Source organism: Stenella coeruleoalba (assembly GCF_951394435.1).
Source record: "Stenella coeruleoalba genome assembly, chromosome: 3".
NCBI classification, from domain to species: domain Eukaryota; kingdom Metazoa; phylum Chordata; class Mammalia; order Artiodactyla; family Delphinidae; genus Stenella; species Stenella coeruleoalba.
The window spans coordinates 161,058,951-161,086,825 of record NC_137148.1 but is presented as its reverse complement, the minus strand read 5'-3'; the positions used below and the strand labels follow the sequence as shown (position 1 = coordinate 161,086,825).

The 27,875-nt window shown below is 51.4% G+C and overlaps 1 protein-coding gene across 11 annotated transcripts in view; it reads left to right on the top strand.

Annotated features, from left to right (window-relative positions):
• The window catches only part of EPS15L1 (epidermal growth factor receptor pathway substrate 15 like 1), a 101,141-nt gene that overhangs the window by 33,528 nt on the left and 39,738 nt on the right, over positions 1-27,875 (top strand). For 8 of the 11 annotated variants that reach the window (XM_079919001.1, XM_079919005.1, XM_079918999.1 and 5 more), the window contains 10 exons: positions 244-369; positions 3,831-3,890; positions 7,773-8,006; positions 12,108-12,265; positions 14,660-14,816; positions 15,062-15,147; positions 18,095-18,167; positions 24,101-24,262; positions 24,805-25,002; positions 26,531-26,695. In XM_079919001.1, coding sequence (XP_079775127.1) covers positions 244-369; positions 3,831-3,890; positions 7,773-8,006; positions 12,108-12,265; positions 14,660-14,816; positions 15,062-15,147; positions 18,095-18,167; positions 24,101-24,262; positions 24,805-25,002; positions 26,531-26,695 — 1,419 coding nt within the window. The remainder of the gene's footprint in view (positions 1-243; positions 370-3,830; positions 3,891-7,772; positions 8,007-12,107; positions 12,266-14,659; positions 14,817-15,061; positions 15,148-18,094; positions 18,168-24,100; positions 24,263-24,804; positions 25,003-26,530; positions 26,696-27,875) is intronic. The other 3 variants (XM_079919002.1, XM_079918997.1, XM_079919000.1) reach the window with 1 other exon arrangement.

Below are 27,875 nucleotides of genomic sequence, written 5' to 3'. Positions count from 1 at the left end.
GCATCCCCTGTGGCAGAGAGTGAAGCCCAGCTCCTCTCTCCCCTGTTGATCTTGGCCACCAGATCCATAGTCACCAGAGGGCTGTATCCTTCTGGCTAGAGTTCACTCTGGAAGTGCAGTAGGACAGTCCTGTACTCTTAGGTGAGCCCAGTGCTGTGTCCTTGCCCATTTTCAATCAGCTTCAGGCCAGGGCTCATTTTGGACTCTCACACTTTTTCACTCAGGCTGTTTCTTTCCAACTAGGTAGAAGAAAAGGCAAAATTTGATGGAATTTTTGAAAGCCTCTTACCCATCAGTGGTCTGCTTTCTGGAGACAAAGTCAAGCCAGTCCTCATGAACTCAAAGCTGCCTCTTGATGTCCTGGGTAGGGTAAGTGGTTCTCTCACACCGGGCACTGCTGCTGAGTCCAGTCAGCCCCATGCTCACCCCCCACAGACACTTCGAGGCCTTGCTGCACAGCCATGCAGTGTTGGGTTTCATAAGAGCCAACATGGGTGGAGCAATTGCTGCAGTTGGGCTGGCTTGGGGCCTCACAGGGTGCAGCTCACAGAGGCTCCCCAGCACACATGGGGAGCAGCCTGAGAAGTGCACTCACTACCCAGGGCTCGGGGCAGGCAGAGCTGGGACTCAAACCCAGACTGTGATTTCCCCCTCTGCATTGTGCTTCTAGGGGAAGAGTATGGGCATATATGTCTGTATTTCTTTTCTATTTTTAATTTTTGTTTTTTCCTGCCTAGGAACCTAAGGTAAAGGTACTTTCAATTCTGCTGCAAGTTTAGATAAAATTTTATGCATTCCCCCCATTTTTATTAAAAAAAAAAGCCTCAGTTTTGTTCCTATTAAATACAAGTTTTTTAGATACAGGTTTCTAAACCAGACTGTTTTCCTTCTAATGTTTGCGTTATGGCCCCTCATGTTTGCTCTGTGCACAAAGCCCAGTTCTGCATGGCTATCTCTGTGCTGAGTTTCCCGCGCTGGGTCGAGAGGGGATGGATGTTGTCATCTCTCTGGATGGAATTGCTGGCGTGGCAGGTGCAGACGTAGAGCAGGAGGGTGGAGCATGGTCCCTGCTGCCCCAGGCCACGCCTGTGGGTCTGGCTCATGACATTTGGTAGAACCATGGGGAAGGGTGCAAATTCCTACCCACTTGGATTCACCTAATAATTTTCCTGTTTGAATATCACTTTTGCAGTTACTGGCCCATTTGATAGGATCCAGATAGGACTTTGTTTTGAAATGAGGCCACTAAGAAAGGGGATCTCACAGATCCCTTTGTCTTCTTTTTGGCTGTGGTGTGGTGTAGACGGAGGCCTATGATGGGGACCCACGCTGATCACCAGTGGTCTTTATGAGGCAGAATGGGGTGATCTGTTCCTGCACAGTGTGACAGTTCTTCAAAATACCTGAAAGTTGGGTGTAATAATGTTGTAGAGCCAAATCCTGAACAAGACAAAGAGATCAACAGAGGTGGAGTGTGCTTTATTAGAAAGGGAGCTACGGCTAGGAAGGGTGAGTTCTGCAGATCTTCCACCTTGGCTCCAGGTCTTGTCCACAGGGGTCACTTCTCATCTACTCCTCTCTCGGTCTCTCCCTCCCTCCAAGCATCAACCCACACGTGCACCCGTTCATGCATGCATGCGTCCGTATGCATGCATCCATGTCCATGCACCCATCCATCCATGCATGCATCCACATTCACGCACCCATCCATGCATGCGTGCATTCACACCCATGCATGCATCCGTGTCCATGCACCCATCCATCTGTGGTATGTATCAGTGCACTCAGGCATCCATCCTTGCATCTGTGCACACACTCATTCACCTGTGCATCCCTGTACCCACGCATTATGCATCCATTTAGTCATTCAGAAGCATTTTTCGGAGTCTGCTCTGGGCCAGCTTTGTACTGAGCACTGGGAAAATGGGGATGAAATTAAATACAGTCCAGGAGATCAAATAAGTAAGTAATAGTTAAGATCTTGGTATTTATTGAGGGCTTAGTATGTGCTAGATCCTATTCTAGCGCTTTGCAGGAATGAAGTCACCAGGTACTTGCAACTACTTTGTTATGAATGGTGTCACTTCCATTTTCCATGTGAGGAAATGGGGGTCCTTCAGAGTGGCTGGTTAGTCGCTCAGGGTTGCATGGAGAAGGGAATGAGGTCCTGGTGGTCCCCAGAGCCTGCACTCTTCCCTGGTGCTTACCCCCGCCCGCCCAACCATTGCCTCCCTGATAATCACGGTTCTGCTTGCTGGGGACAGTGGTAGAGGGGGAGGTTCCTGACCCGCCAGAGCAGAGGGGTACAGGGCAGGCAGGGAAGGCTGCCTAGAGTAGGTGCCCCTGGGTTGTAGCCTTTAGAGGGAAGGAACAGGTTGCAGATGACGGGTTGAGAAGGCCAGGCACAAGACAGCATGAGCAGAGGCAGCCTGGCACGCTGAGTACGGCTGATATTCTCACCAGGCGGTTCTACCCCCGGGGGATGTAGAGCAGTACCTGGAGACATTTTTGGTTGTCCCACCTGGGTTGGGTGTTACTGATATCAGGTAGGTTGAGGTCATGGTTGCTTCTCAGTATCCTATAATGCACAGGATGTCCCACCACAGAGATGATCTGGCCCCGAATATCAGTGGTGCTGTGGCAGGGGAGGACTGTGGAGTCAGGAAGGCCTGTATGTGCCGTATTTTGGGGAACATTACTTTTCTGAGATTCTGCTTCTTAAATTGAGACCAAAGACGTAAAACACTCAGCCGAGTGCCAGACACCTTTAAAAGGGCATCCATATGCTTGAGGGGACTGCGAACAATTTGAAGTCCCTAGAGATCAAGGTGGAGTCCCAGGAGACTGGGCTGGGGTTGAGGGACCAGCTAAGGGCACAGTGGTCTCCATGTGCACAGGGACTGGATGCCGTCAGCAGGGTGAGGTGGGGTGAGAGTGCATTCTAGAGCAGGTCCTGTGGTTACCCTGGGTACAGGACTAGAGGCAGGGAGGCCAGCTGGAAGCTCTGGCCTCTGTGGAGTGTTGGAGAGGCCCAAGCCAAGGACACAGCAGCAGGGGGTGAAGAGGAGGGTCCACATGTGAGAAACATCCCTGGGCTGAAGATCCTAGTGATTGATTGGGGGCGCGGGTACCAGCATATGTAGCATCACAGATGGACCCTGGGCTTCTGCCTGGCTCTGGGCACTGGTGCCATGTGCAGCACTGTCCAAGTCAGACAGGCTTCTGGTCCTGGCGGGCTGACTTGGGTCAGGAAGCTAGTGCCTTGGTTGTACTTTAGAAAACCCAGCACACAGCCTTTGATCCATGCCTGCCTTGTCTTTCAGGATGCTAGGTCGGCCTGGCATATTTTGTGGGATCTTTCTCACCATCCACTGATAGGGGAGAGGAGACAAGATCCCACAGGCCTACTCAAATGCATTCCCGTGGCCCTGCCGTGAATGGGGGCAGGGGCTAGATGTGTGTGTGTCTGTGTGTGTGTGTGTCAGTCAGTGGGGGCGGGAAGGCGGGCTTGTGTTCAGAGCAACACCTGCACCAAAACCAAAGAATCTAAAAATCAGGGTGGACGTGATTACAATCATGATCATTTGTTAGAGAAAATGAATGTTAATATGGTGGAAAGGATCTTGGAATTGACAGTATTCCATTGGATGATGGTTTTTCAGAGAACCTACAGACTGGTTCTTAAATGCATTTTGATTGCCTTGTCTTAACCCTGGTGTGCAGTCAGAATCTGAGTTCTGGTGGGCATGCGTGCTGCCACACAGGCCCTTCCTCCCAGCAGTCCCTTGGTACCGCCCCCCGCTAAGCCTTGCTGCTCTCTTCCCTTGCAGGTCTGGGACCTCAGTGACATCGACAAGGACGGGCACCTGGACAGAGATGAGTTTGCCGTGGTAGGCCCCTGCTGTGACTCTCTTTTCCCACTCTGCTGAGGAAGCAAATGTGCAGCTCATGTGGGGGTTTCTTGTTTAATTTTTTTAAATGTTTATTTTGACATAATTTGGGTGTAATTTGACAGAGAATTCTTTCGAATCTTCACTCAGATTCCCCAGTGTTGCTGTTTTACTACACTGTTTTATCCTTCTCCCTCTCTCCCTCTCCTCTCCCCTTCCTTCTCTCCTTCTCTCTCATTTGCGTATGAATGTATACATGGATATGTATACACAATTAATTTTCCCTTTGAACCATTTTGAAGTAAGTTTCAGACATGGGCCTTTTCATCCTGAAATACTTCAGTGTCTGTATCCCCAAACCAGAGAATTCTCTTGCATAACTGCTGTCCAGTTCAAAATCAGGAAATTGACATTGTCTAATTTATTACGGTATCTATTATGATAGGTTATATCATATATGTTATATATTAGTATATCTATTATTGTATTAATCTATTATCTAATCTAAGGATATTATTCACATTTTGCCAGTTGTTCCCAAAATGTCCTTTATAGTGAAAGAGACTACAGCCTCGTGTTCTTTTTTTTTTTTTTTTTTTTTTTTTTGCGGTACATGGGCCTCTCACTGTTGTGGCCTCTCCCATTGCGGAGCACAGGCTCAGCGGCCATGGCTCACGGGCCCAGCCGCTCCGCGGCATGTGGGATCTTCCCAGACCGGGGCACGAACCTGTGTCCCCTGCATCGGCAGGCGGACTCTCAACCACTGCGCCACCAGGGAAGCCCCAGCCTCGTGTTCTTATAATCTAGATCAGCTCCTGCGTCTGTCTTTGTGTCTCATGGCCATGTGGGCATTTTTAAGGCCAGTGCTGTGTAGTGTGTCCTTCGGTGTGGGGTTGTCTGCTGTTTCCTGATGATGATCCAGGCCATGCACTTTTGTGTGGCAGGTCCCCACCGAGGTGATGCTTGTTCTCCCCAGGGCACATGACATCGATAGGACATGTGATGTCTTATTCCATGTCTTACTACCTTGATGTCAACCTTGACCCGACCTTGATCAAGTTTGGGGTGGAGGCTTCAGGATTCTCTCTTTTCCTTTGTGCTCAATCTTTCATGAGAGACACGTGGAGACTGAATACCCTGTTACCCCTACAACTCTCACCCGCTAGTTCTTGCATCCTCCCAGGAGTCTCACCTGAATCAGTCAGGTTTCTGGTAGTTGCCAGATGATGATTTTCTAATTCTGTCATTCCTTGCACATCTTCTAGCTGGCCTTCTACTGTAAGGAACTTGTTCATATCAGGGTGGACTTATGGATGTGTCCTCTGTTCTCTGTTCCATGGTTTATAATCCTTTACTGGCATGATTTATTTTGCCCAGTGGGAGTTCCTCCCAGCTGACTCCTTTGTCATTTGGTCACATCATATCATTCTTGAGCACTTGCTTACTTTTGGCACGATAGGATTTTCCTTGCTCTTTCCTTGCTCTTTTTTCTTGCTCTCTCAGCTCCGTCATCAGCCATTTTTCCAGGGACCCCCAGTTCCTTATAGTGGAGAATGGTATTAGAAACCAGGATCTGGGCACTGGGGTGCTCAGTGCCCCTGCGATGCCACTGCTTCCAGACCTTCTCAGCAGACAGAGCTGGGAAGTAGGCATATGTGTAGACATGCCCACCGGGTGCCCTAGCAGCCTGCCATCTACTTCCACGTCTGCTTCTGTTCATGCCAGAGCCCTGACACTCCCACCCTCTTCTCCTTTTAGCAGCAGTGCTAGATCTATGTGAGGATTGGGGCTCTTGTGTCCTATGGGCTGCCTTCCCATTCAGCTGCCCTCCCTCCACACCCCCGTAGCTCACCATTCACCTCTCCCAGCTGCCTGCTGCACTGACTTTGCCTGGCTCTCACCTCCCCACCCTGGGCCCATGTCATTCTGTCCCTCTTTTTCTTTCTCCCTTCCCCTCTCCTTACTCACATCTTTGATCTTTCTCTCCCGTTCATGAGATTTATTCACTCATCTCATTCCGTTAAATCTCAAAGTAGAATAAAGTAGCCCCTTGTAGATAAGGACAATGCTGTAATAAACAGTAATTAAGTTCAAGCAGAAAAAAAAAAAGCTGGGAATTCCTAAGTCATAGAAAACGATGAACTATATCCATATCCCTAAGGTACATCTTCTGTTTTAGGAATTTTAAATGTCTTTAAAATGTGATTTTACAACATACAAATGAATGAAAGCTTGTTATTATCTTACTATACTATGGTGTAAAGCCTTTGAGATTTTAAACTTCTAGGTTAAATTTAAACCATTTGCCAAGGAAATTATCAATTTCTCTTACAATTCCACTCATAATCCCTTACACCCCATAGTACTCAGTTGTGTTTTTTTCCCCCACACATCGACTCTGTTTTGCCTTTTTTACTTTGAGCATTTTCCATGTTTCTCCATCATCCTGTTCTTTTCACTAGCTGTCCATTATTATTTTTTTTATTGTGGTAAAATACACATAACAAAATTTACCGCATAACAAAATTTACCATCATAACCATTTTTATTTAGTTTTTAAAATATTTATTTATTTATTTGGCTGTGCCTGGTCTTAGTTGCGGCACGTGGGATCTTCATTGCCGCGTGTGGGATCTTCGTTGTGTCATGTGGGATCCTTTTAGTTGCGGCATGTGGGATCTAATTCCCTGACCAGGGATTGAACCCCGGCCCCCTGCATTGGGAGCATGGAGTCTTAACCACTGGACCACCGGGGAAGTCCCATCATAACCATTTTTAAGTGTACGGTTCAGTGGTATTAACACATTCACATGGTTGTGCAACCATCACCACCATCCATCCCCAGAACTCTTTTCACCTTGCAAAACTAAACCTCTGTCCCCATGAAACACTAACTCCCCATCCCCCCTCCCCCAAGCCCCTCATTATTTGTTTTTATATTTCTTTTGATGGCATTTGACTTCAGGTGTTAGTTAGTATCATTGAACTGCCTTTGGGGTGGTCTCCAGGAAGGGGTGATTGGCCTGGAGTGAACCCAGGAACACGCCTCTCTCCTCATAACCTCATGAGCCCTGAATTTCTACTTTTGTTTTTATCATTTCTCATCATTTCAGCTAAGATTTATATTCTTTTATAAGTGGGTCTTAGAGTTGTGTCATTTTGTGTTTCTTTTCATCACTAGCTGAGTTTGGCATTTAGTACAGTTTTTAAGTGACTGTAAATTTTTACCTGTGTTAATGATCTGTTGGTAGCAACTTAAAGACTAGTTTGAAGTGGGGGGGGGGAGGTTGTCATTTTGGTTTTGTTTTGTTACTTTTTAAAATAGACTTTTCAATCCTTGTTTTAGACAAAGTTTATTTTCCCCTGCCTACCTCGAGCAGGAGAGCCACCTGTCCATCCTCAGCACACACGCCCTTTTGGGTAGTTTTGTGTCTCCTGAATATCTTGAGGTACATGCAGCTCTCATGGTGTGCCTTTTTTTCCCCTTCCAGTTTTCTTGAGATGTAATTGACAGACAGCACTATATAGGTTTAAGGTGTACTATCATGGTGAGTCTGTAGACTTCCACATTCCATTACTTTGAAAGTCGTCAGACCTGGAGACAGTGGCCTTGCTGTGTGGTGAAGGGACATGTGTGGAGTCTGGCATGATTGTATTCCTTTTGTACTCATTTCAGTCTCTCGTGATTAAACATATGTCTTAGAAAATTATGCATTGGCAGTGTAGCTCATCAGAAAGGTTTATTTTTACTGTGTTCCATTTGGAAGCAACCTCAAAAAGAGCAGTCTTCATCACATCACTGCAGCCCCTGAAAGAGCTGCCCTCTGCCCACCCTGGCCCTGGGCCTCGCCACCTGAACGCCGTTCTCTTTTGTGCTCACAGGCCATGCACTTGGTGTACCGAGCCCTCGAGAAGGAGCCTGTGCCCTCCGCCCTGCCCCCATCCCTCATCCCACCGTCCAAGAGGAAGAAGACGGTGTTCCCGGGAGCTGTGCCTGTCCTGCCTGCCAGCCCCCCGCCGAAAGACAGCCTCCGCTCCACGCCTTCCCACGGCAGCGTCAGCAGCCTGAACAGCACTGGAAGCCTGTCTCCCAAGCACAGTATCAAGCAAACACAGGTACGGTGCCCTCTGCATGCGTGGCCACGTCTCCGAGCAGCTGTTTGCACTGCTGTGTAGAGTGCCAGCAAGATGTTTCTCAGCAGCACGTAGTTCGTGACCCAAGAATGGTAAAGTCTGTGATTAAATTAAATCTTTACAATAGGTGTCGTAGTCCTCTCTGGCTGCTGTGACAGTGCTGTAGACTGGGTGGCTTCTAAACAGCTGATATTTATTTCTCACAGTTCTGGAAGCTGGAAGTCCAAGATCGAGGTGCCGACAGATTCGGTGTTTGGTGGGGCAATTCCTGGTTCACAGGTGGCCGTCCTCTTGCTGGGTCCTCACATGGTGGAAGGGCCATGGAAGCTCTCTGGGGTCCCTTTTTTAAGGGCACTAATCCCATTCGTGAGGGCTCTGTCCTCACGACCTAATCACCTCCCAAAGGCCCCACTTCCTAATGCCATCACAATGGGGCTTAGGACTTCCAGCGTATGAATTGAGCCGGGGGTGGGGGGGGGACACAAACATTCAGACCATAGCAACAGGGATTCAGAATTAAGTTTCTCATTCACTTACACATAAATACCGCCTTTCCCCAGCACTACTCACCCCTCTGCCCCTCCTGCCTCGGGCAGACCCTCTGCTGGGAGGGCGTGTCCCCAGATTGCATACTGAGGCACCTGGCGTCGTGAGCCTCTGCTCACGGGGCACCTCATCTGGGGAGCCTGGTGTGACCACACCCTGGACCAGCCACCCTCTACCTGCTCTCTTCTAGATTTCCCACAGCTGGCCTGTTATGCGGTTAATTATGTATCATGTGTCCAGTTCCCCCCCCAAACCCCCGCCATTAGCTTCATGAGAGCAGAGTTCGTTCTTGGTTATAATCTCAGCATCTAGAAGAATCTCTGGTACTCTGATGCTCATTAAAAATATGTTGAGTAATCAGGTAATTAAGGGAGGTATCCATCTCGTGTTAGGAAGACAGGAGGGGGCTCCAGCTCTCCATGTGACAGTATCTTATATGTCAAAAAAGACGTTTCTTGTTCTTGGAAAGGCAGCATCATAATGGGCTCTTTGTAAAAGGGCACCTTGGAGATTGTCTAAAACGTGCAAGGACGTGAGTTACATGTGGAATCATGCTTTACTTTCTACCTCATTTGTGGTTTCAAAGCCAAAGCAATGAGTTGTGACAAGAAGGCCAGCCAGCACCCCATGCAAGTTTGGAATATGATAAAAATGAAAACAAGAAAGGCATAATGAGACTGATTTCTCTTGATAGTGACATAATTTTAAAGTTAAATATTCGACTTGCAAGGCTCATTTTCAAGGAGCTTATCACATCCTAGAGTAAAAAAAAGAGATCAGAGAGGGTCGATGAGGCTTGGTCATAGGGGCTAACACAACTCCCCTCACCACTCTGGCCAGTTGGAGAGGCGTGGCCTCTGGTTGGTGAGTTGTATGCGGCTCTCTGTGAAGGAGCCCAGCCTCAGATGGCCCAGCCTGGGCACCTTTGCCAGCTCACCAGCCGTGCCCGGCACTTCCTGGGGGTGCTGCAGTGACTGTGCGATGGGCCCCTGCCCTCTGTGGGGAGACAGACGATAAGCAAATTGGTAAACTAAGGAAGGTCCACCAGTCATGAGAAAGCAGAGCAGGGCCTGGCCTGGAAGTGTCGGGGTGAGGAGGGGGGCGTGCTCCCGTGGGTGGGGCCAGCTGGCAGGCTACCGCTGCCGCGGTGACATCTGAGCTAACACCTGAATGATAAGCCATCTGAGGACTAGTGCATGGCAAGGCTCTCAAGTGGAAACGCTCCGTGTGTCCTTGAAACCGGAAAAAGGCTGAGGCAGGGTTAGCCAGGGGATGGTGAGATGGAGTCGGAGAAGCGGGGCTGAGGCCAGCTACTTAGACCTACATGAGCTGCTGTGTTTCAAGACCCAACACCTTGAGTCTGCAGAATTCTTGCCGAAAGCTCTTAAGTACCGTAGGTTAGGCTAGATGGAGTATGTTTTACTGACAAGGAAGCAGGCAGGGCTGAAGTTGTTGTTGGGTGCAGGCCAGCCAGCCTCATAATACCACCCCCTGGTGATCTGGCAGCTCTCCCCAGATCCCAGGAGCGTGCTGCTGACCCCCCTGACTAGACCAGTTGTACTAGTGGCCACTCTTGGGGGTCACAGGTGGGGGTGTCTTTGTCCCCGTGGAAGAGGGGCAGCTGGTGGAATTGCAGACATGAGAACGGGCATTTCTGTGGACCCACAAGTTCCATGCTTTCCCCTCCCCCACTTTCCTCATCCCCAGGGCAACAACACCCTACCTGGGGCCCCCAGAGGGCCGCCCAGTCCAGCTCTCGTGGCCATATGTGAGGGGAAGCCCCTTCCAGCCACCAGGGTCTGTTGCCATTGACTGGAGGCCTACAGCTGCTAAGCTGACCTTAAACCCAGCCCTTTCCAGGAGACCCAGCTCCAAGGGGGAGGTTGTTCAGTGTTGGATTTTTAGCTAAGTAGGCATCGGATTCTTGCTTCTGACATACCCTGAGACCCCCAGAAATGAGGCAGCAAGTTCATTGTGTTTGCGCAACGAATGTCTGGACCCTCATCATCCCAGAGGCGTGATCTGTTGGGGCCCATGGGACCCAGAAACCAATCCCGCCTCAGCTCAGCTTGTCTAACCATTGCTCCTTCTTCTGTGGGCATCTCAGTGTCAGCGTATGAGCTCGTTCCAGGCTCTTGACTTAAAGACAGCAAGCCTCTTCATTAAAGCTCCTTTATGTGCATCTTTACGTCTCCTCTGAACTGTTCAATGACAGACCTGAGGTGGCTTAGAAAATTCCTGTAATGCAGCAGGTAAAACGCTATCTCAGTTCTCGCTGCCTGAGCCTTTGCAATTTGAATCTGGTCCATAAATTCTGATGATTTTTTTTTTTTTTGATAAATCCTTGCTGTCCTAAATCATTCTACTCCCTACCCCAAACCCTGGGTAATGTGTTGTCCCTTTCTTCCCAAAATTACTTTCTGGATCCCTGGTGCTCACATCAGGATCCCACTGATTTAGATGATAAGAGAGACCTGGTCAGAAAAGCAGATGAAAGGAAACATCTCTACAAAAAGGGGCAGAGACGCTGTGAAACGTGCTGTGATGGGAGCCCCAAAGGTCAGAGGTGACACACCCAGAATAAGCAATTGAAGAGGCCTGCCACCAAGTGCCCGAGGGGCCTGGATGCCTCTGAGTTGGAGGTGCTCTGGCCCTGGCGGACCCTGGCATTTGCTTTTCTTAAGTAGAACTGGAGCAGGTGGTGTAAGAGGTCACAGGTGCACGAGGTGGCCGAGCCCCAATGCACTGAAATCAAAGCAGCTCGCTGGGCTCTCAGCTTCGTCTGCCATAGCAGGGTCCTCGTGGATGTGGGGCGCTCACAGGTGGTGGGCGTGCTCCTCAGAGGCCCGGGCTCCCCCACCAGCACCACAGGGCCCTGAGTGCCCGCCTGTCATGCAGGTGCAGTTTTCACATCAGCCTCACTCAGTGCCTGTCAGTGCCTTGTGTGTACTGACACCTCACAGGGGGTCTGCTGTGTCGCAGGGAGTGGGGTCAGGGTCAAAGAAGGATGGAGTACAGAATCCTGGAACTGTGGGCGTTGAGAATGCCCCTGCCGCTGCAAAGAAGGTCTGCAGGTGGAGGACAGAAGGCCAGGAACGCTGGCATCGGTGCTGGGCCGGTTCTCGGGAGACAGTCCTTCCAAAATGAGTGGTCAGGAGGGTCCTCTCTGGTACACTTGAAGTCCCCTCCTGGAAGGGGATCACTTTCCATCGTGGAAGGCTTTCCTTCGTGTCCCAGGCAGCGGGGATGGAAGGGCTATTGGTAGAAGGACCTGCTGCGTCTTTACATCCCTCTCAGTACAAAGATTTCAGGGCACTGTGATGGGGTGGAAAGAGGTACAGACTGGCCACTGGGTAAGACTGACCGAGTCAGCATTAACCTCTCTGAGCCTCAGTTTCCGCTCTTAAGAACAGGGATCCTGTCTGCCCTCTTGGCTCGTGGAGGGTTTTCTGCTAAAATGAGCATGAAAGCACTTCAATAGTGTATATTTGCAGGTGATAAAAAGCTTGAGGATTAACTTCTGAAAAACCTTTTCAGCCAACAGTAAACTGGGTGGTGCCAGTGGCGGACAAGATGCGATTTGACGAGATATTTCTGAAGACTGACCTAGACCTGGACGGCTATGTGAGCGGCCAGGAGGTGAAGGAGATCTTCATGCACTCGGGCCTCACCCAGAACCTTCTAGCACACATATGGTAAGAGCAGATAGGTGGACGTCTCTTCCTAAGTACAGGGGGTCTCGCTGTGTGAAAGTAACGGCTGTGGGTGGCTCACACGTTGAGTGAGACTTGTGCTGTGTGAAGGGCCGGAGCGGGTGAGCAGGACAGGAGGGAGCGGTAGTCAGGGCTGAGTGTAAAGACCTCTACCCTGTATTCCGTGCATGTCAGTTCACCCTCCTCCAGCAGGAAGGTCTCCTGTTTTGTCCCTCCAGAGAGCTCTGGGGCAAGTTCTTGCTAGTGGTTTTGCAGCCTTCAGCCCAGCCAGTGAGGGTGCAGATGCTCGGCCCCACCCCCTTCTGGTGGAAGGGTGCAGTAAGGGCCCCAGAGGCTCCGGCAGGGCCACCCTGGGCATCAGGGCTGTGGCCATCTCTCCTAGAGGCCCTTCCCCGTGAAGGTCAGTGACACGGCTGGTGGGAGAGGGTGAGACTGGTCTGTACCTCAGGGCTGGTCGAGGAGCCGTCTTCACCCCCACTTTCGTCCAGGGCCGGCGGAGCGATCTTCATGGCACTGGGATGGCTCCTTTTGTACCTAGCCAGTGGTGAAAGTCGCTTCCTAGCTTTCTCAGTGGAGAAAGCCCTCCCACTTTAGAGGGCTTCACTTGGGAGTTGTAAGAAGAGAATTTCCATGTAATTCTGGAGGGGTGAACCCCTCCAAATAGAGCTGTGAAATTCACTGTGACTTGGGGAAATAACCATCCTTAATAGTAATTCAGAGATAGGCACGTTGCAAGGTGAGGCCCTACTGGAGAAAACGGGCTGTCCCTTCTGAAGAAGCACACGACACCTAGTCAGTTAGCAAAAGACTGTGGGAAGCCTGGCCCCTTGTGACGAGTCAGGGGCAGTCTCTATCAGGCCCTTCAGATCCAGTGCCCCCTTTATCACGCTGAAATGCACGTGCATGGAATTCAAATTATACCCTGATCATAACATAGAGTAATTTATAACATGTATCTCAACCTGTAAGTGACATGACAATACGTAAATGACACAACGAAATCACAAATACGCTTGGATTAAAAAGAAAACACGCAGAAGGCATTGCATACAGGGAGAAAAAGGCAAGGACGAAAGAGTGAGCTCTAGAGTAACCACTGGGACAGTGAAAGGACAGGCTGGGTTTGTTTGCAGGTGGCCAGGTGTGGGAGCACATCCAAAGTGGAGATAACAAGCCACGAAGGATTGAAGGGACGAAACGAGGACGTAGGCGTGTCCCCCGCAGTGCCCGGCACCGTGCCACTCAGCATGGTGTCAGAATAAGCACAGTCATGCTGCCCTGGGTGGACGCGGACAGAGTACCCCTGCACGTGGGCCTGCGGGCCCCCGCTCCTTCAGAGACCGGGGAGCAGGGACGGGCCAGAGAGATGGGACCGCAGCCCGAGAGCTGCCGTGGGCTGGGTGTGAAGCAGGACTGGCCCTTGCCAGCAGAATCAGGAGAAATAGTTGCAGTTCGAAATTATCACACCCCGCCCTTGAACTGTGACAAGAACAAAGACATTTTAAAATCAGGCTTGAACAGAGACATTTACAGGGGTCTCCACCAGCCCTGTTCGCTCACAGCGTTTGGGCCCGAGCCTGTTACACGTTCCCGGCTCTTCTTTGCTCTGCATCAGGGCATGGTTTCACTACTCTCTCAGTAACTACGTGCAGTGGGAAGGAGACTGCGTGTTGAGTGGACAGAGTGAAGGGATGACATTTTTCACAGATGTGGAGGCCTTGTCCTGGCTGCGTGAGGCTTCCCTTCCCGTACGGCCAGCTCTCGGTGACCAGGGCTGTGGCAGAGCTTCCACACTGCCTTGCCCATGTGCCAGGACACCAGAAGGCCACAAGGGCGGGGTCACCTTAGCAGCGAGGGACTGACCCCTGTGTAGCCATGCCTGGCTTTCCAGGCCCCGTCCTCTCATGATGACAACCCCAGGTGCTGCTTGTCATCCCCATTGAAGACCAGCGGCTCAGGCCATTCTGATAACCCAAGGCTGCAGGAACCAGCTGAGGGTCTGAGTGTGTGCACTCGGCTCCAGCTTCCATTTGCACAGGAATGTGAATCGCACCCACTGCCTGCACACCATCAGAAGCCAGCTGCTTGTCTCCTGGCTGCTAACAGGGCTTCCCAAGGGACCGGCTCCTCGGCCCGTGGTGGGGGTGGGCTTGGCGGTTCTCCAGTTGGGAGAAGAGCCCCCTCCTGCCCTGACGCTCTGGTGGGGGGGCTGGGACTGCTCCCCAGGAAGGGGATGTTCAGTAGAAAAGGAGCTGCAGCTGTGGCCCATTGTTTTTATCGTTTTTGTTGTCCATTTTTTAGACGTGTGGGTTCCATGTACTTGGAACCAATTCTGGTGTTTGTGATGTGTAATTAACATCCCCACATTTCTCCCAGGGCCCTGGCCGATACGAGGCAAACGGGGAAGTTAAGCAAAGACCAATTCGCGTTAGCTATGTATTTCATTCAGCAGAAGGTCAGTAAAGGCATCGACCCCCCTCAAGTCCTCTCGCCGGACATGGTCCCACCTTCAGAGAGAGGCACTCCCATCCCGGTGAGTAGCCGCTGGCCCATCCCTATCGTGTTTGCGCCACTTCCCTCAGCCCGCCACCAGGTGGCGCTGGCAGCCTGCCCAGCCTTCACTAGGGCCACTCGGGGTGTGTCTGGGCTGCCCAGATGGTTCCCAGGCTGGGGGCTGGAGACAGATGATTTTATCCCTTATTCTAAGACCTACTAGCCCGTGCTGTGCGGTGAGGTCAGCTAGCCAATTTGTAATTCTTTGTCTGAATTTGGTTGCAGGACAGTTCAAGTTCTCTTGGATCGGGGGAGTTTACCGGTGTGAAGGAACTTGATGATATCAGTCAAGAGATCGCCCAGTTACAAAGGTATGTTAAAGCGTCTCCTTCCCTTCAGGTTCCAACCAAATCTACGTCCCAGGTTGTTATCGGAAGTAGCAGAGGCTTGTGAACCATGTGGCGAGTTGACCGTCATGAGTTTGTTCAGCAAAAATGAAGGGACACAGATTCTCCTGAGTTCCTGAATTGACTTAATGAGCTCAAGTACTGACATCCTCAGTGGGAGCCGGTGTGAGCTGTGGGGTCTCAGACACATTGTTGCTAGGTGGCCTGCAGGGCACCCACCCCCACCCCCCACCCACCCCCGCCACAGGAAGGCCTTGTAATTTCTGAACACATAAAGTGACTGAGTCTCAGGTAGTGACACTGCTGCTTAGGAGCAACAGGTCAACTCTGAGTCTCAGGCCTTGTGTCCAGGTTTCTGTCTTCACTCCCAGCGCTCACTGCCCTGGTTTCCCCACCTGTAAACAAGGGCTTTGGATGGGGTGTCTGTACTCTCAGAGTCTGGCATAAAAGAATACATCTACTTCCTGTATGCCCCTGTGATCTTCTGCAGAACACCATCCTCTTACCAATTAATTCTCGGGGAGGGCTGGGGGGGGGGGTGCAACGAGCAGAAGGGCCAAAGGCACCCAGCCCTCCACGGGAGACAGACTGTTTTCTTGACCGAAAATGAAAACATTACTTTGCCAGAGCGAGCTGGATCCCACTCACAGCTGGATGCCCCTTGGGTGGTGTAGTTTGTGTCCTTAGTGGAGCAGAGCCCTGAGAAGCAAAGGCAGGTCAGATGTCATGTGAGACTGGTTAGGTGGCTGGCTGGCTGGCCACAAAGCCTCAGCCTTGGCCACCTGCTGAAGCCAGACCCTCTGCTTCATGCTCAGCCCAGAGGATGGCTCCCATCTGTCATCTGCTCCCTGGGGCTGTATTTCCAAACCAGAAATCAGCACGTGGAGCCTGACAAGGCTGAGAGGGTCCGTGAGGATGGAGGGCCAGTGTCTCAGAGCCTGGGCAGGCCTGTTACTCAGGACTGCAGGTAGAGGAGGGAGGGGACCCTGTAATGCAAGGGTTGGGGTCTTGGAAGGGACAGTGGTGTCCCAGTCAGGCCAGGGCTGCCTCTTCACAGCTGTGCAGCCTCTGGCAGCCTGGAGCGTTTCCCTGTGAAGGCAAGAGGCAAGCGTGTGCAGAGCAAGAGTGTGCAGGAAGCCAGGCCTGGGTGGCTTTGAGAGTGACCTTCAGGCCTGTTGCTTGGCGGTGTGGCGAAACACGCCTGTCCCCTTGACGTGACTCAGTCGTAATGGGTTGGATGTAAAGAGCACGTTGTATTGTTAGGTAGTTCTTAGACTTGTGGAAACGAACATGCAGATACTCGCGGTTCCATGTCTGGCCCAGTGTCCCAGAGGGGGCCTTACTGTCGAGCAAGGGCTGGGTTCCCAGCAGGGGAGGCAGGGTATGTTGGCCACATGAGGTTTCTGATGCCGAGGCAGCCCCCTCAGGCTGCTGTAACAAACTCTCACAGACTGTGGGGCTTGAACAACAGGCCCATACTTACCCCCATCGTGGAGGCTGGAAGTCGAGATAGAGGTGCAGACAGATCCAGTGTCTGATGGGGCCCATCTCCTGGTTCATCGACAGCGTCTTCTCGCCATGTTCTCAGAGGGTGGAGGGGCAAGGAGGTCTCGGGTCTCTCGTAAGGGCATTAATCCCATTCCTGCAGGCTCCACCCTCATGACCTAAGCATCTCCCAAAGGCCCCACCTCCAAAAACCATCACATTGGGGGGTTAGGGTTTCAACATATGAATTTGTGGGGGGCACAAACAGTCAGTCTCTAAGGAGGAGAGCAAGGCTGGTTGCTCCCCCGGGGGAGCTGTTTGCAGCTGAGGAGGCAGGCAGGGCCCCACCAAGCCCTGGTGTGCACAGCGGCCAGCCACAGCCTCCTGTGAGGGAGTAGCTGGGGGCAGCTGCCGGGCCCAGAGACCCTCACTGCCGCATCTTGCTGCCAGCCCTCTGGACTCCTCACCCAACTTTGCATCACTCCAAACACCTCACCATGGCTCCTCCAGCCGAGCTATGCCTTCCTGTTCCCATCGCCTAGAATTTGTTTTTCCATCATATATTCCCTTCATAGGCCATGTCCTCAGAGTCCTTCCCTGGTCATCGTATGCAGGACATTGCACACCCCCTTTCCTTATCCCATTGGATTTCCCTTCGTGGTACTTAGGTTGTGTGCCTTTGTGTGTTGATTTGTTGCCTGTCTCTCTCACTGGCCTGTGAGCTCCGTGAAGGCAGGGCCTCACTCCGTGTGTCCTCGTGTCTTCAGTGCTCAGTCTTCTGAGCAGTTATTGCTCACCATTCATGAGCGAGTGTACGTAGGATTTAGAGAATGTATTCATTTTCTGTTGCTGTGTATGGAATGGCTTAAAACAGCACAAATGGCTTAAAACAGCTCTGTAGACCAGGAGTCTAGATGGGCTTAACTGGGCTTCTTGCTCAGGGCCTCACAAGGTCGAATTCAAGGTGTTGTCCAGGTAGGTGGGGATCTGAATCGAGTTGCTCAAAGTTGGGAGTCTGGGGTCTGCTTTCCGTGCTGTGTGGCCAGGGGCTCATTCTGCTCTGAGAGGCTGCCCGGTGCCTGCTCTCTCGTGACCCCTCCATCTTCAAAGTCAGCAGGGGCACATCCAGCCCTTCTCACCCTGGACATTGCTTTGACATTCTCTGCTTTAAAAGGCTTGTGCGGCCATGTTGGGGGCAAAGCCTCATGGCATCCACAGGTTCGACCCACACTTGTAGGGGAGGAGGTCAGGTAGGGCAGATGGTCACTGGGGGCGTTCCTATACTTCTGCCCCCCACTGAGTGGGGCCAGCCCGGGTGGGTTTCTGTGGGATGGATGGGATTGGGTCTTGAGAAGTTGGGATACTGGGGGAACGGTCAACTCATTCACTCTATCTGTGCTTTCCTGAACTATTTTTAAACACACAGAGAGAAATACTCACTGGAACAAGACATTAGAGAAAAGGAAGAGGCAATCAGACAGAAAACCAATGAAGTACAGGTAAGCACTTGGCTGGTTTTCGAGGAATCAACCTTGTGTCACACGCAGTGCAGGGAGTTCCCAGCAGTGATGGTGGAGCAGGGCAAAGGGGGGGCACCGATGCACTCATTGGAAACTTGAGCTTTTGGGGGCTTCCAAGTGATTTTTTTTTTAGTTTCTTATACCATAAGTAGTGGATTTTTTAAAAATTGAGATGTACAATTCATATAACGTAAAATCTACTGTTCTAAAGTATACAGTTCAGTGGTGTTTAGCATGTTCAGTGTGTTGCTTAACGACCACCTCTGTCTAGTTCCAGAACATCTCCATCACCCCAAAAGGGGACCCCATCCTCATTAGCCATCTCTCCCCATTCCCACTCCCAGCCCCTGACAGCCACGAATCCACTTTCTGTCTCTATGGGTTTGTCCGTTCCGGACATTTCATATAAAGGGAATCATACAACATTCGGCTTTTTGTGTCTGGTTTCTTTCACTCAGCCTGAAGGACAGTCCTGCTTGGAGAGTCTCCTTGTGGGTGTTGGTGACAGTGACACTGGGGGTCTGACTGCTGGGGCTCAAACCTGGCTCTCGTTAGCAGCTGTGTGACCTTGGGCAAGTTACTTAACATCTCTAGGCCTCGTGTGACGTTGGTAGTGAGTGGTCTGCTCTCCTGGGCGGTGGGCTGGAGCATGGGGTCTGGCATGTGCTCAGCACTCACTCGTCGTCTGGGCAGAGGGAGGCTGTGCCAGAAGCGAAATGGTCAGTGCGTGGGAGCTGCACCCTTGAAGAGACATCGGTTCCGAGATGTCTCAGGTGAATGAATAGAGACGGCTCTGCCGTCGTGAGGAGACTCGAGTTGTCTGTCGGGCTCTGAGAGCGTGGCTGAGCTGTGCCGTTGGGCCTGACAGTCTCTGCGTGGGGCTTCGAGTGCTCTGAGCTCAGAGCCAGGGAAGGAGGAGCGAGGCTGAGCAGTCAGCGCTGCAGCCCCCACGGCTCGGCCAGGGGACTGTGGGTGGGTGGCTCAGCCTCCCGGCCTCCGTCTTCCCACCTGGCAGTGAGGATCAGCGCCAAGAGCAGCATCTGGCCGCCGTGTGCACCGCCTGAGTGGCTGGTTCTTTCTGGGACACCTCCTAGGGCAGCGACCTGAGCCAGGCCAGGGGAAGCAGCACCTGACTCAGTCAGGCTCATGGGGTGCTGGGCGGCCCTCTTTCCCCCTCCCCTGAGCCTGTCCGTAAAGGGGCTCTAGGATTCCATGAGATACCCAGTGGACAGATGGCATGCAGTGCCTGCCCGCCGGCTGCGGGAAATGTCCTCTGTCGTAGCTGCCGTCTGCAGGTGGGGTAGGGTGGATGCTTTTGGACTCTCATTGGTTCACGCTGTGCAGTGTCCAGGCTCTTCTTTCCTGGCTTCTCACTCTGTACACGTTGGCATCAGGGGTTGGGCCTTACATGGTCCCCTGGAATGTTTTGGATTAGAAGGCAGGGAACAGCCTGCCTCTATCATCGTGTTTTGGTTTTGTTTGGTTTTTTTTTCTCAAATGAGTTGCATCATTTATATGAACACAGGTGAAGTGACTCTATTTTTCTGGGTGTTTGTATGTTCATCCTATCATTTTATTCTCACCTCAGCCCTCTGATTTCCACCCATGTCCTAGAACTGACCCCTCAGACACAGTTCCCTGTCACCCGTATCACCTCACCCCCATCCTTTCAGCTGTTTGCTGTGGTGGTGCTGGCCTCATCTTCCCTTTCACCTTGGCCCTGGCCCGGCTGGCCACGTGGGTCCCTGGGCAGTTCTCCCTCCCGTTGTGTCTGGGTCGCTCTGCACGAGCTCTGGTTTGCATTCCCAAAGCTGGGGATCTGGGTGCTGTGATGGCCTTTGGCTCCAGGGAAACCAGTCACCGGGTCTCTGGCACCTGCTCCTGGGCAATTCTAAGAAAGCCGTTGGGTCGCTGTGATGCCTGGAGGTGCTTTCCCCTCTGATCTGTGGCAGGCTCAGCAAGGCCACCCGAAACCCTCGCTACTGGGCTCTGACAGTGCACTCCTGCAGCCTTTGAGATGCTGGGGTCCGTGTGGGCCCCGATGGCCCCTCAGAGCTGGAGGGGGCCCAGCTCCAGCCAGGCCAGCCCCTGTCCCACAGGAGCATCACGTGTACTCCAACGAGGACAGGCCCCTGCTGTCGTGTGATGGCAGCTCCTTGGTCAGGGACAGAACACTATATATATTTTAAAGTTCCTCTGTGAAAACCAGGTTTGATTTTGGTTCCTGCTGCCTTTTCCCAGATGGGTTTGGCCAGGACATCATGTGCCATGCCTGCCAGCACAGGCTGCAGGTCAGGGCCCAGCGTCGAGTAGCAGGCCTTGGTCCTCAGGTTAGTTTATGTTTGGTTTTAAGCAGTGGAGCTTCAGCTTCAGCCCCCTCAGGCCTCCCCTTCCCCCTCCTGCCCTGGGGATCTCTCCATTTCCATGGCTACTGTCTTAGTGAGAACCTGCAGCATCTTTGCCTGGTTTACTGTTGCATTTTGTTTTTGTAACAACAGCTTCACTGAGATGTAATTCACATACTATACAATTCATCCATTTAAAGCGTACAATTCAGTCGTTTTTAGCATATGCACAGAGTTGTACAGCCATCGCCACAGTCAATTGCAGAACATTTTCATCACTCCAAAACGAAACCCCCTACCCATTAGCGATCCCCAGTCCTTCCCCAGCCCTTGGCAACCACTTATCTACATTCTTTTCTCTGGATTTTTCTGTTTGGGACATTTCATATCAATGGGATCACATACTGTGTGGCCTTTTGAGTCTGGCCTCTTTTCACTCAGTGTAGTTTTCAAGGTTCATTCATGTTGTTGCATGTGTCAGTGCTTCATTCCTTTTTATGACTGAATAACGCTTCAGTGTATGGCTGTTTTATTCATTGCTTCGTTAGTTGATGGTTGTTTGTGTTTTTCTACTTTTTAGCTATAGCAAGTAATGCCACTGTGAATATTAATGTGCAAGTTTTTGTGTGGATATATGATTTCACTTCTCTTAGGTGTGTGTGTATATATATACATTTAAGAGTGAAGTTGTGGGTCACATGGTAACTGTATGTTTAACCCTTTGAGGAATTGCCAGACTGTTTTCCAAAGTGGCTGTACCATTTTTCATTCTCACTTTCTCCACATCCTCACCAACACTTGATATTTTCCATTTTTTATTATAGCCTTCCTAGTGGGTGTGGAGGGGTATCTCATTGATGCTGTCCCTAATGTTGATGAGCATCTTTTCACGTACTTATTGACCATTTGTGTATTTTCTCTGGAGGAAAGCTAATTCAGACCCTTTGCCCATTTTTAAATTGGGTTATTTGTCTTTTTATAGTTGAGTTGTAAGAGTTCTTTATATTTTCTAGATAAATTCCCTTATCAGATAAATGATTTGCAAATATTATGTCCCCATCTTTGGGTTGTCTTTTCACTTTCTTGATGGTTGTACCCGGGCCCTCGGCAATGAAAGTGAGGAGTCCTAACCACTGGACTACCAGGGAATTCCCTGAAGCACAAAGGTTTAAAATTTTCCAGTTATTTATTCCGTTTTTTTGCTTTTGCTTTTGGTATCATATCCAAGAACCCATTGCCAAATCCAAGGTCACAAAGATTTACCACACATTTTCTTCTAAGAGTTTTATAGCTTTAGCTGTTACATTTAGGTCTTTGATCCATTTTGAGTGAATTTTTACGTAATGTGTGAAGTAGGGGTCCAACTTCATTGTTTTGCATGTGGAGGGCCCGTTGTCCCAGAACCATTTCTTGAAGAGACTAATCTTGCCCCCACTGAATGGTCTTGGCACCGTTTTCAAAAATCCATTGGTCGTAGACATGTGGATTTATTTCTGAACTCTCAGTTCTATCGCATTGATTTCTGCCTTTCCTTATGCCAGTATCACACTGTCTTGATTACTGTTGCTTTGCAGTAAGTTTTGAAATCGGCAAGTGTGAGTCCTCCAGCCTTGTATTTTTCAAGCTTGTTTTGGCTCTCCTGATGAGATCGGGCCCGTTCCGCGTGGTGTGGCCGTAGACTGTTTTGGCTATTCTGGGTCCCTTTCGTTGCCTTATAAATTTTGGAATCTGCTTGTCAGAAGCTGGCTTGCGTTCCAGTGGGGATTGCTCTGAGTCTGTAGGTTGTCTGGGTTTTTTCTGTCTTCTCTTTGCTCAGACACCTCCCCCACTTTGACCCCAGCGCTCTTCCTAACCAGAAGCTGGCAGGTCATCTTCCCATGGGCTTTTCCATGGCTACGGTAGGCCTGACCCTCCTTCCTCCTTCGTCTCCCCCTTCCCCATCACTTGTCCTTCCCTCAGATGTGGCAAACCCACATTCCCTACTCTGCCATTAGCTTCCTATCAGACATTCATTGTTAGCTCTCCCAAACTTGTTGGACTTGAGGTCTGTTCTTAAAGGTCGGGGACAAGGAGACTGGGGAGCAGAGAACCTAGCCCCCCAAAATAGCTCAGAGGTGTGTTTTGGCTGTTGAGAGAGGAGAGAGAGAGCCGTGATTTTTTTGTCCTCAAAGCAGGGAGAGGGAGACCCTGCACCTCCTTCGAGTTTTCTTCTGAAATGACGTCAGCCACCAGCAGCCCCGGCCAGCCCTGGGGATTGGCCTCACCACTCCTGTCCTCCCTGACCGCCCAACAGTCCCCTCAAGTCCGCCCCTTCCTTTGATACGCATGGCCACAACCTCACCCAGGCTGCCATCACCTCTCCCTCGGCCCCAGCTTGAGTCCCCTCCCCACTGTCAGCCCCACAGGCCATGCTCTCCCCTCCCATCCCATCCCTGCTTTAGTTATCTGTCTTACAGGTAGGTAAGACATCCCATAAGACATTCGCCTGGTTGAAAATGGACGCCTCCTGCCCTCCCCTGTACCCGCAGAGGTGTAGTCCATCAGCTCCCATGAGGCCTTCCAGGAAGGTCATGTGTGTGTGTGTCAGGAGAGACGTCTGTGCGTATTCCCCCCTTCCTGATTGCACAAATGCCACAGTGCCTCACATGTGTGCTCTGCTGCATGCCTCGTTCATTTCACATTATAACTCTGTTACAAGGTGGAGTGTCCCTCAGGGTGGGCTGTGCTACAAGTCCAGCCAACTCCGCCTGTGGAAGTTTGCATTGTTGACAGATCTTGCCATCACAAACATTGCACGTTTTCACTTGCGCCATCCCCCTCTAGGATCCTTTCCCTAGAGGTCTAACAGTCGAGTCTGAAGACACCCGCACTGGTCGTCTCGTTAGATACGGCCCACGTGGAGGAGCTTTAGCAGCTGAGAATCATCATGTCCTGCTCCCATTTTAGATGTCTGCAGGGGCTTCCTGCTGCAGAAGCCAGTGCCGTCTTTGGCATGGCCTTTGGGGCACGGACTCTGGTGCCCTCGGCCCGCTTTCCTTTGATCCAGCTGGAGCACGGCACCCCTTTCTCTTTGGGGTCCTCTGCGGCCCCGTCCACTCTTCACATTGCTGGCTCTTTTCCTGGCTACCACCTGCTCGTCCTTTGGGTTCGTCGAAGTGGTGCTTCCTTGAGCTCTTGTCCACCTGTGCAGCATCAGTATGGTCTCCCCATGCCCCCGTGACTCTGACTGACAGTCTGACCCATGCTATCCCATGTTCGTCTCAGTTCGTGTCTGGGTGATGCCCTTCCCGCCCCAATGATGACCACATGTCACTGGAGAGCTCTTCTTGCCAGGAGCCCAGCCCCACTCCTGGTGCCTGGCCTCTCTTAGGCCATCAGTAAGTATTTGCTGAGGGACTTAGTGAGAGATTCAGCTGGGGCCACCACACTGAGATGTGTGTGGTATTCCCTGTGGAGTGTGTGGTTTTGTAGGACATCTTGGGGGCTCCAGCCCAGGCTGAGACAGTGTTAGCTTGGACGTGCCCCATGTGAACAAGTCTCGAGTAAATTCATGCCACCCTCCCCTAGGAATTGCAAAATGATTTAGACCGGGAAACAAGCAGTTTGCAAGAGCTGGAAGCTCAGAAACAGGACGCCCAAGACCGCCTGGACGAAATGGATCAGCAAAAGGCCAAGCTCCGAGACATGCTGAGTGACGTCAGGCAGAAGTGCCAGGATGAGACCCAGATGGTAAGTCATCATCCCCCCCTCTCCCCGCTGAGCCCAGCAGGGGAAGGAGGCTTCTTACAGACTTCCCTGAGCTCACCATGACCGTCTCAGCTCAAGGTTGAGATGTCTACTGGTTTAATAGAGTAGTTGAACGTATCATGTGGAAAAGTGTCCAAGCATTTGTGGCCTGACCTCAGTCTCATCCACCATGTTACATGTATAAGCATGAACCCGTGTGTGCACACCACCCTGACCCATGCCCCACAGCACGGTGTGGGCACGTGTCTCCCCTCCCCTGGTGTCTTAGCTGCTTGTTACAAACCAGGGAGGCTGCAGCTTCAGCAGACTGTAAAACCCTTACATCCTGGTCTGAGGCCTCTTGTGGGGACATTCAGCCCCAGGGGACAGACAGATTGCCTATGCTTGTCCCGGGTGTGGAGAGGGGTCCATGTAAAGGAAGCCAGGCGTCGGGCTTTCAGGCTGGTGTCCTCTTCCCTGGGTCAGCTTGTTTCAAGAACATGAGCCAGAATTCTTCCTCGAAGTCGTGTTTCATCTCTTTTCAGATTTCCTCACTGAAGACTCAGATCCAGTCCCAGGAATCCGACCTCAAGTCCCAGGAAGACGACCTGAACCGGGCCAAATCTGAGCTGAACCGACTGCAGCAGGAGGAGACGCAGCTGGAGCAGAGCATTCAGGCTGGGAAAGTTCAACTGGAAACCATCATCAAGTCCCTGAAATCCACGCAAGACGAAATCAACCAGGTATCTCCGAGGGGGTGGGGCGAGGCCTGCCACCACTGGCTGTGGCCGGGGGCTTCTGGGGTCTCCTGCCAAGCAGGGTGGCTGCCACGAGCAAAGCAGTCACAGAGGGGTGTGCGACCAGCGGTCCCAGGTGTCTGTGCCGCAGTAGTTGTTTTCTTTGCTCTCACCCACCTCCCTTTCTTCTTGGAAGCCTTCATTCAGCCTGAAGGTGAAGTGCTGAGAACCCCCGCAGCGTGCGTTCCACCATCGTGTTGACTTTGGCCTGGTGGTGTCTGCTTTGCCTCACTGGCCTTCCACTTCCCCGCCTGAGTGCACATCATTTTTGTGGAGCGGGTGGGGTCTGGGTGAGGACATTAAGTTAACTCATTTGGAGAGAGCCTTGGGTTCAGGACATGCTCTCCCCAACCTTGGTCCTTGTACAAGCAAGAGGGACAGAGTCCAAGACACCTTCCAGCACCCGTCTGTCCCCATGTATTGATAGTTCGAAGACCAGCACACCGAGGAGGCCCCATCCTCTCAGGAGCATCGCCCCACATGGGCCCCTGTCCAAGTACCCCTCCCTGTCCCGCTCTGGGGTGAAGGCCTTGAGGCCTGTGGCCGCTGCCCACCAGCAGAGGGAGAGCTCTTTTCCTGCTCCCCTGTATGTAACGGCTAAAGGCCTCCTTGCTCGCCCTCGAGTGTCCCACCTACAGAGTGAGGGTGATGTTTGTTAGACCTTGGCAGTATCTAAATGCGTGTTCGTGCTTCCTTTCTTTTGACTGACTTGATCGCTTTGCTCTTTTTGCCAGTTTACTGGCAAAAGTTGATCACAAACTCAAATCTCAGGGATTTAATGCCATATATTGTGCTTTTTTGTTAATCAATACCTGTAGGGTTATCTTATGTCTTTTCCCTCCCAGCCTTTGGAGTTTATAAAACATAGGTAGGAGCCAAGACATAAATGTATGTTAGTGATAATGATAACGATATTAAAAATGATAGCTGCTGCTTATTAAGGCCCACCCTGCCGGACACCGCAAGAGGGGTTTTACCCGTCATTTCCAGGGCTCCATCTTGGAGAAGAGGAAACAGAGAGGTTAGATCACCAGTGCATATGAGACAGTTAAGATAAAGCTGGGGTCTGTCTGACGTCACAGATTGCCTTCCTTCCCCTGGCCTCACGTGCCTCCTCCAGGAACAAGGAGGAGCAAATGGGGTAATAAAATCCCACGAAGGAAAGTGACCGCTGAATATCACTTTGAATAGATTGTGCATCTGGATTTTGTCCCATTCCACTTCCTTCCGAGTCACCAAATGTCTGAACACTTGCGTTTCTCAGGGACCGCCTGGGGCAGCAGAAGGGTCTCGTCTTGGTTTACAAGTGGTCTCGCGTCTCATAAACATGGCAACAGGGATTGTCTACTCCGTAGATGGGTAATTCAGTTACCATTGTGAATCGTCCGGGGTTGGATGTTAGGAGAAAAAAATGTGTTGCCTAATACTCTTTTCCTAAACCCTACTTGATGCCGACGATGTCTTTATCGTACAGGCAAGAAGCAAGCTTTCCCAGCTGCACGAAAGCCACCAGGAAGCCCAGAGGAGTCTGGAGCAGTATGACGAGGTGCTCGACGGGGCCCACGGCGCCAGTTTGACCAACTTAGCAGAGCTGAGCGAGGGCGTCTCCCTGACAGAGAGGGGCGGTTTTGGAGCCATGGTAAAGGTGGAATAAATGTAAATGTAAAGGTCCCGGCCCCACACTGGGATCAGAGAAGGCCCTGCCCGCTTGATCCAGCACTTGCCAGCCTCGATTCTGTTCAAGTGCAGGGTGTTTCTTGTTTTCACTGCTGCTTTGCGTGTCCCCACCAGCCCTGCAGCCTGGCGTCCGGGGCCACACTCCAGCCTGGTGTCTGGGACAAAGCCAAGGATAGGCCTGAATCCTTTCTAAGACCAGTTTGTAAAGACCTCCATCTCCGTGAGCTGATCACCCAAATTTGGAGGGCTTCCCAAACTTAACCAAAATTGGATCAACTCTCATACATTGTGAAACCCCACATCCTACTAATTGAGAGTTTGGAGGAATGTGTGTGTGTGTGTTTGTGTGTGTGTGTGTGTGTGCGTGTTTCTGTGTTTCTACAAGGAGCACCTTGAAAATCACACGTATAGGTAAAGATCAAAAACAATGACAGCCCACCTGGGGTGTTGCTGTATCACCTATGAATTGGCCTCTCTCCTGAAATCTTGGTTACGTTTGAGACTTTGGCACTTGGGTTCAAACCTCATGACCCTGGGGGTGCTGGTGAAGGCCCGAGAGAGGCCGTTGGCCTCTTAGGTTTCTGCAGGCCTTCAGGCTGCTGACATCCAGCAGTGTTACTTTGTCCTTTGTTCCTGCCAGAGTTGGCTGTAGCAGCCCTGAGCCCTGGCGTGTGCCGTTTTGCAGTTTACTCTGGCTGACGAGAGTGTCTTTGTGCATCTCTGTGCTGTTGCGGGAGCCAGTGGGATGCTGTTGGTCTCCGTGGTTGCGTCGTGCTCTGCTCCCAAAGCCTTTCACCGCACGCCCCGCACTGCCATCTCTCTCTCCCAGGCTCTTGCTCCTGGCCCTGTTTGCCTCATGGATTCCTTCCCCTCCTTGTAATAATTCAGCCTCTCTGTCTCTCTTCATGTGAGACTCGGCTCTTTCTGTGCATTTCTTGACATGTTTCTTTTCTCAGTAGCCAAGTACTCAGTCCCAGGGATTTATGGGGAAGCTTACGCCTCCTCCCCCCGGATTGCAGAAGACCTGTTGGTGTTCTCATCTGTCTCCTGTCTCTGGCCGTCACTGCCTCCCTCCGCCATTCACACATTCCTTTCCTCAGGGAATTGTAAACGAGTGAATTCCATATCTGCTCCTGGGCCCG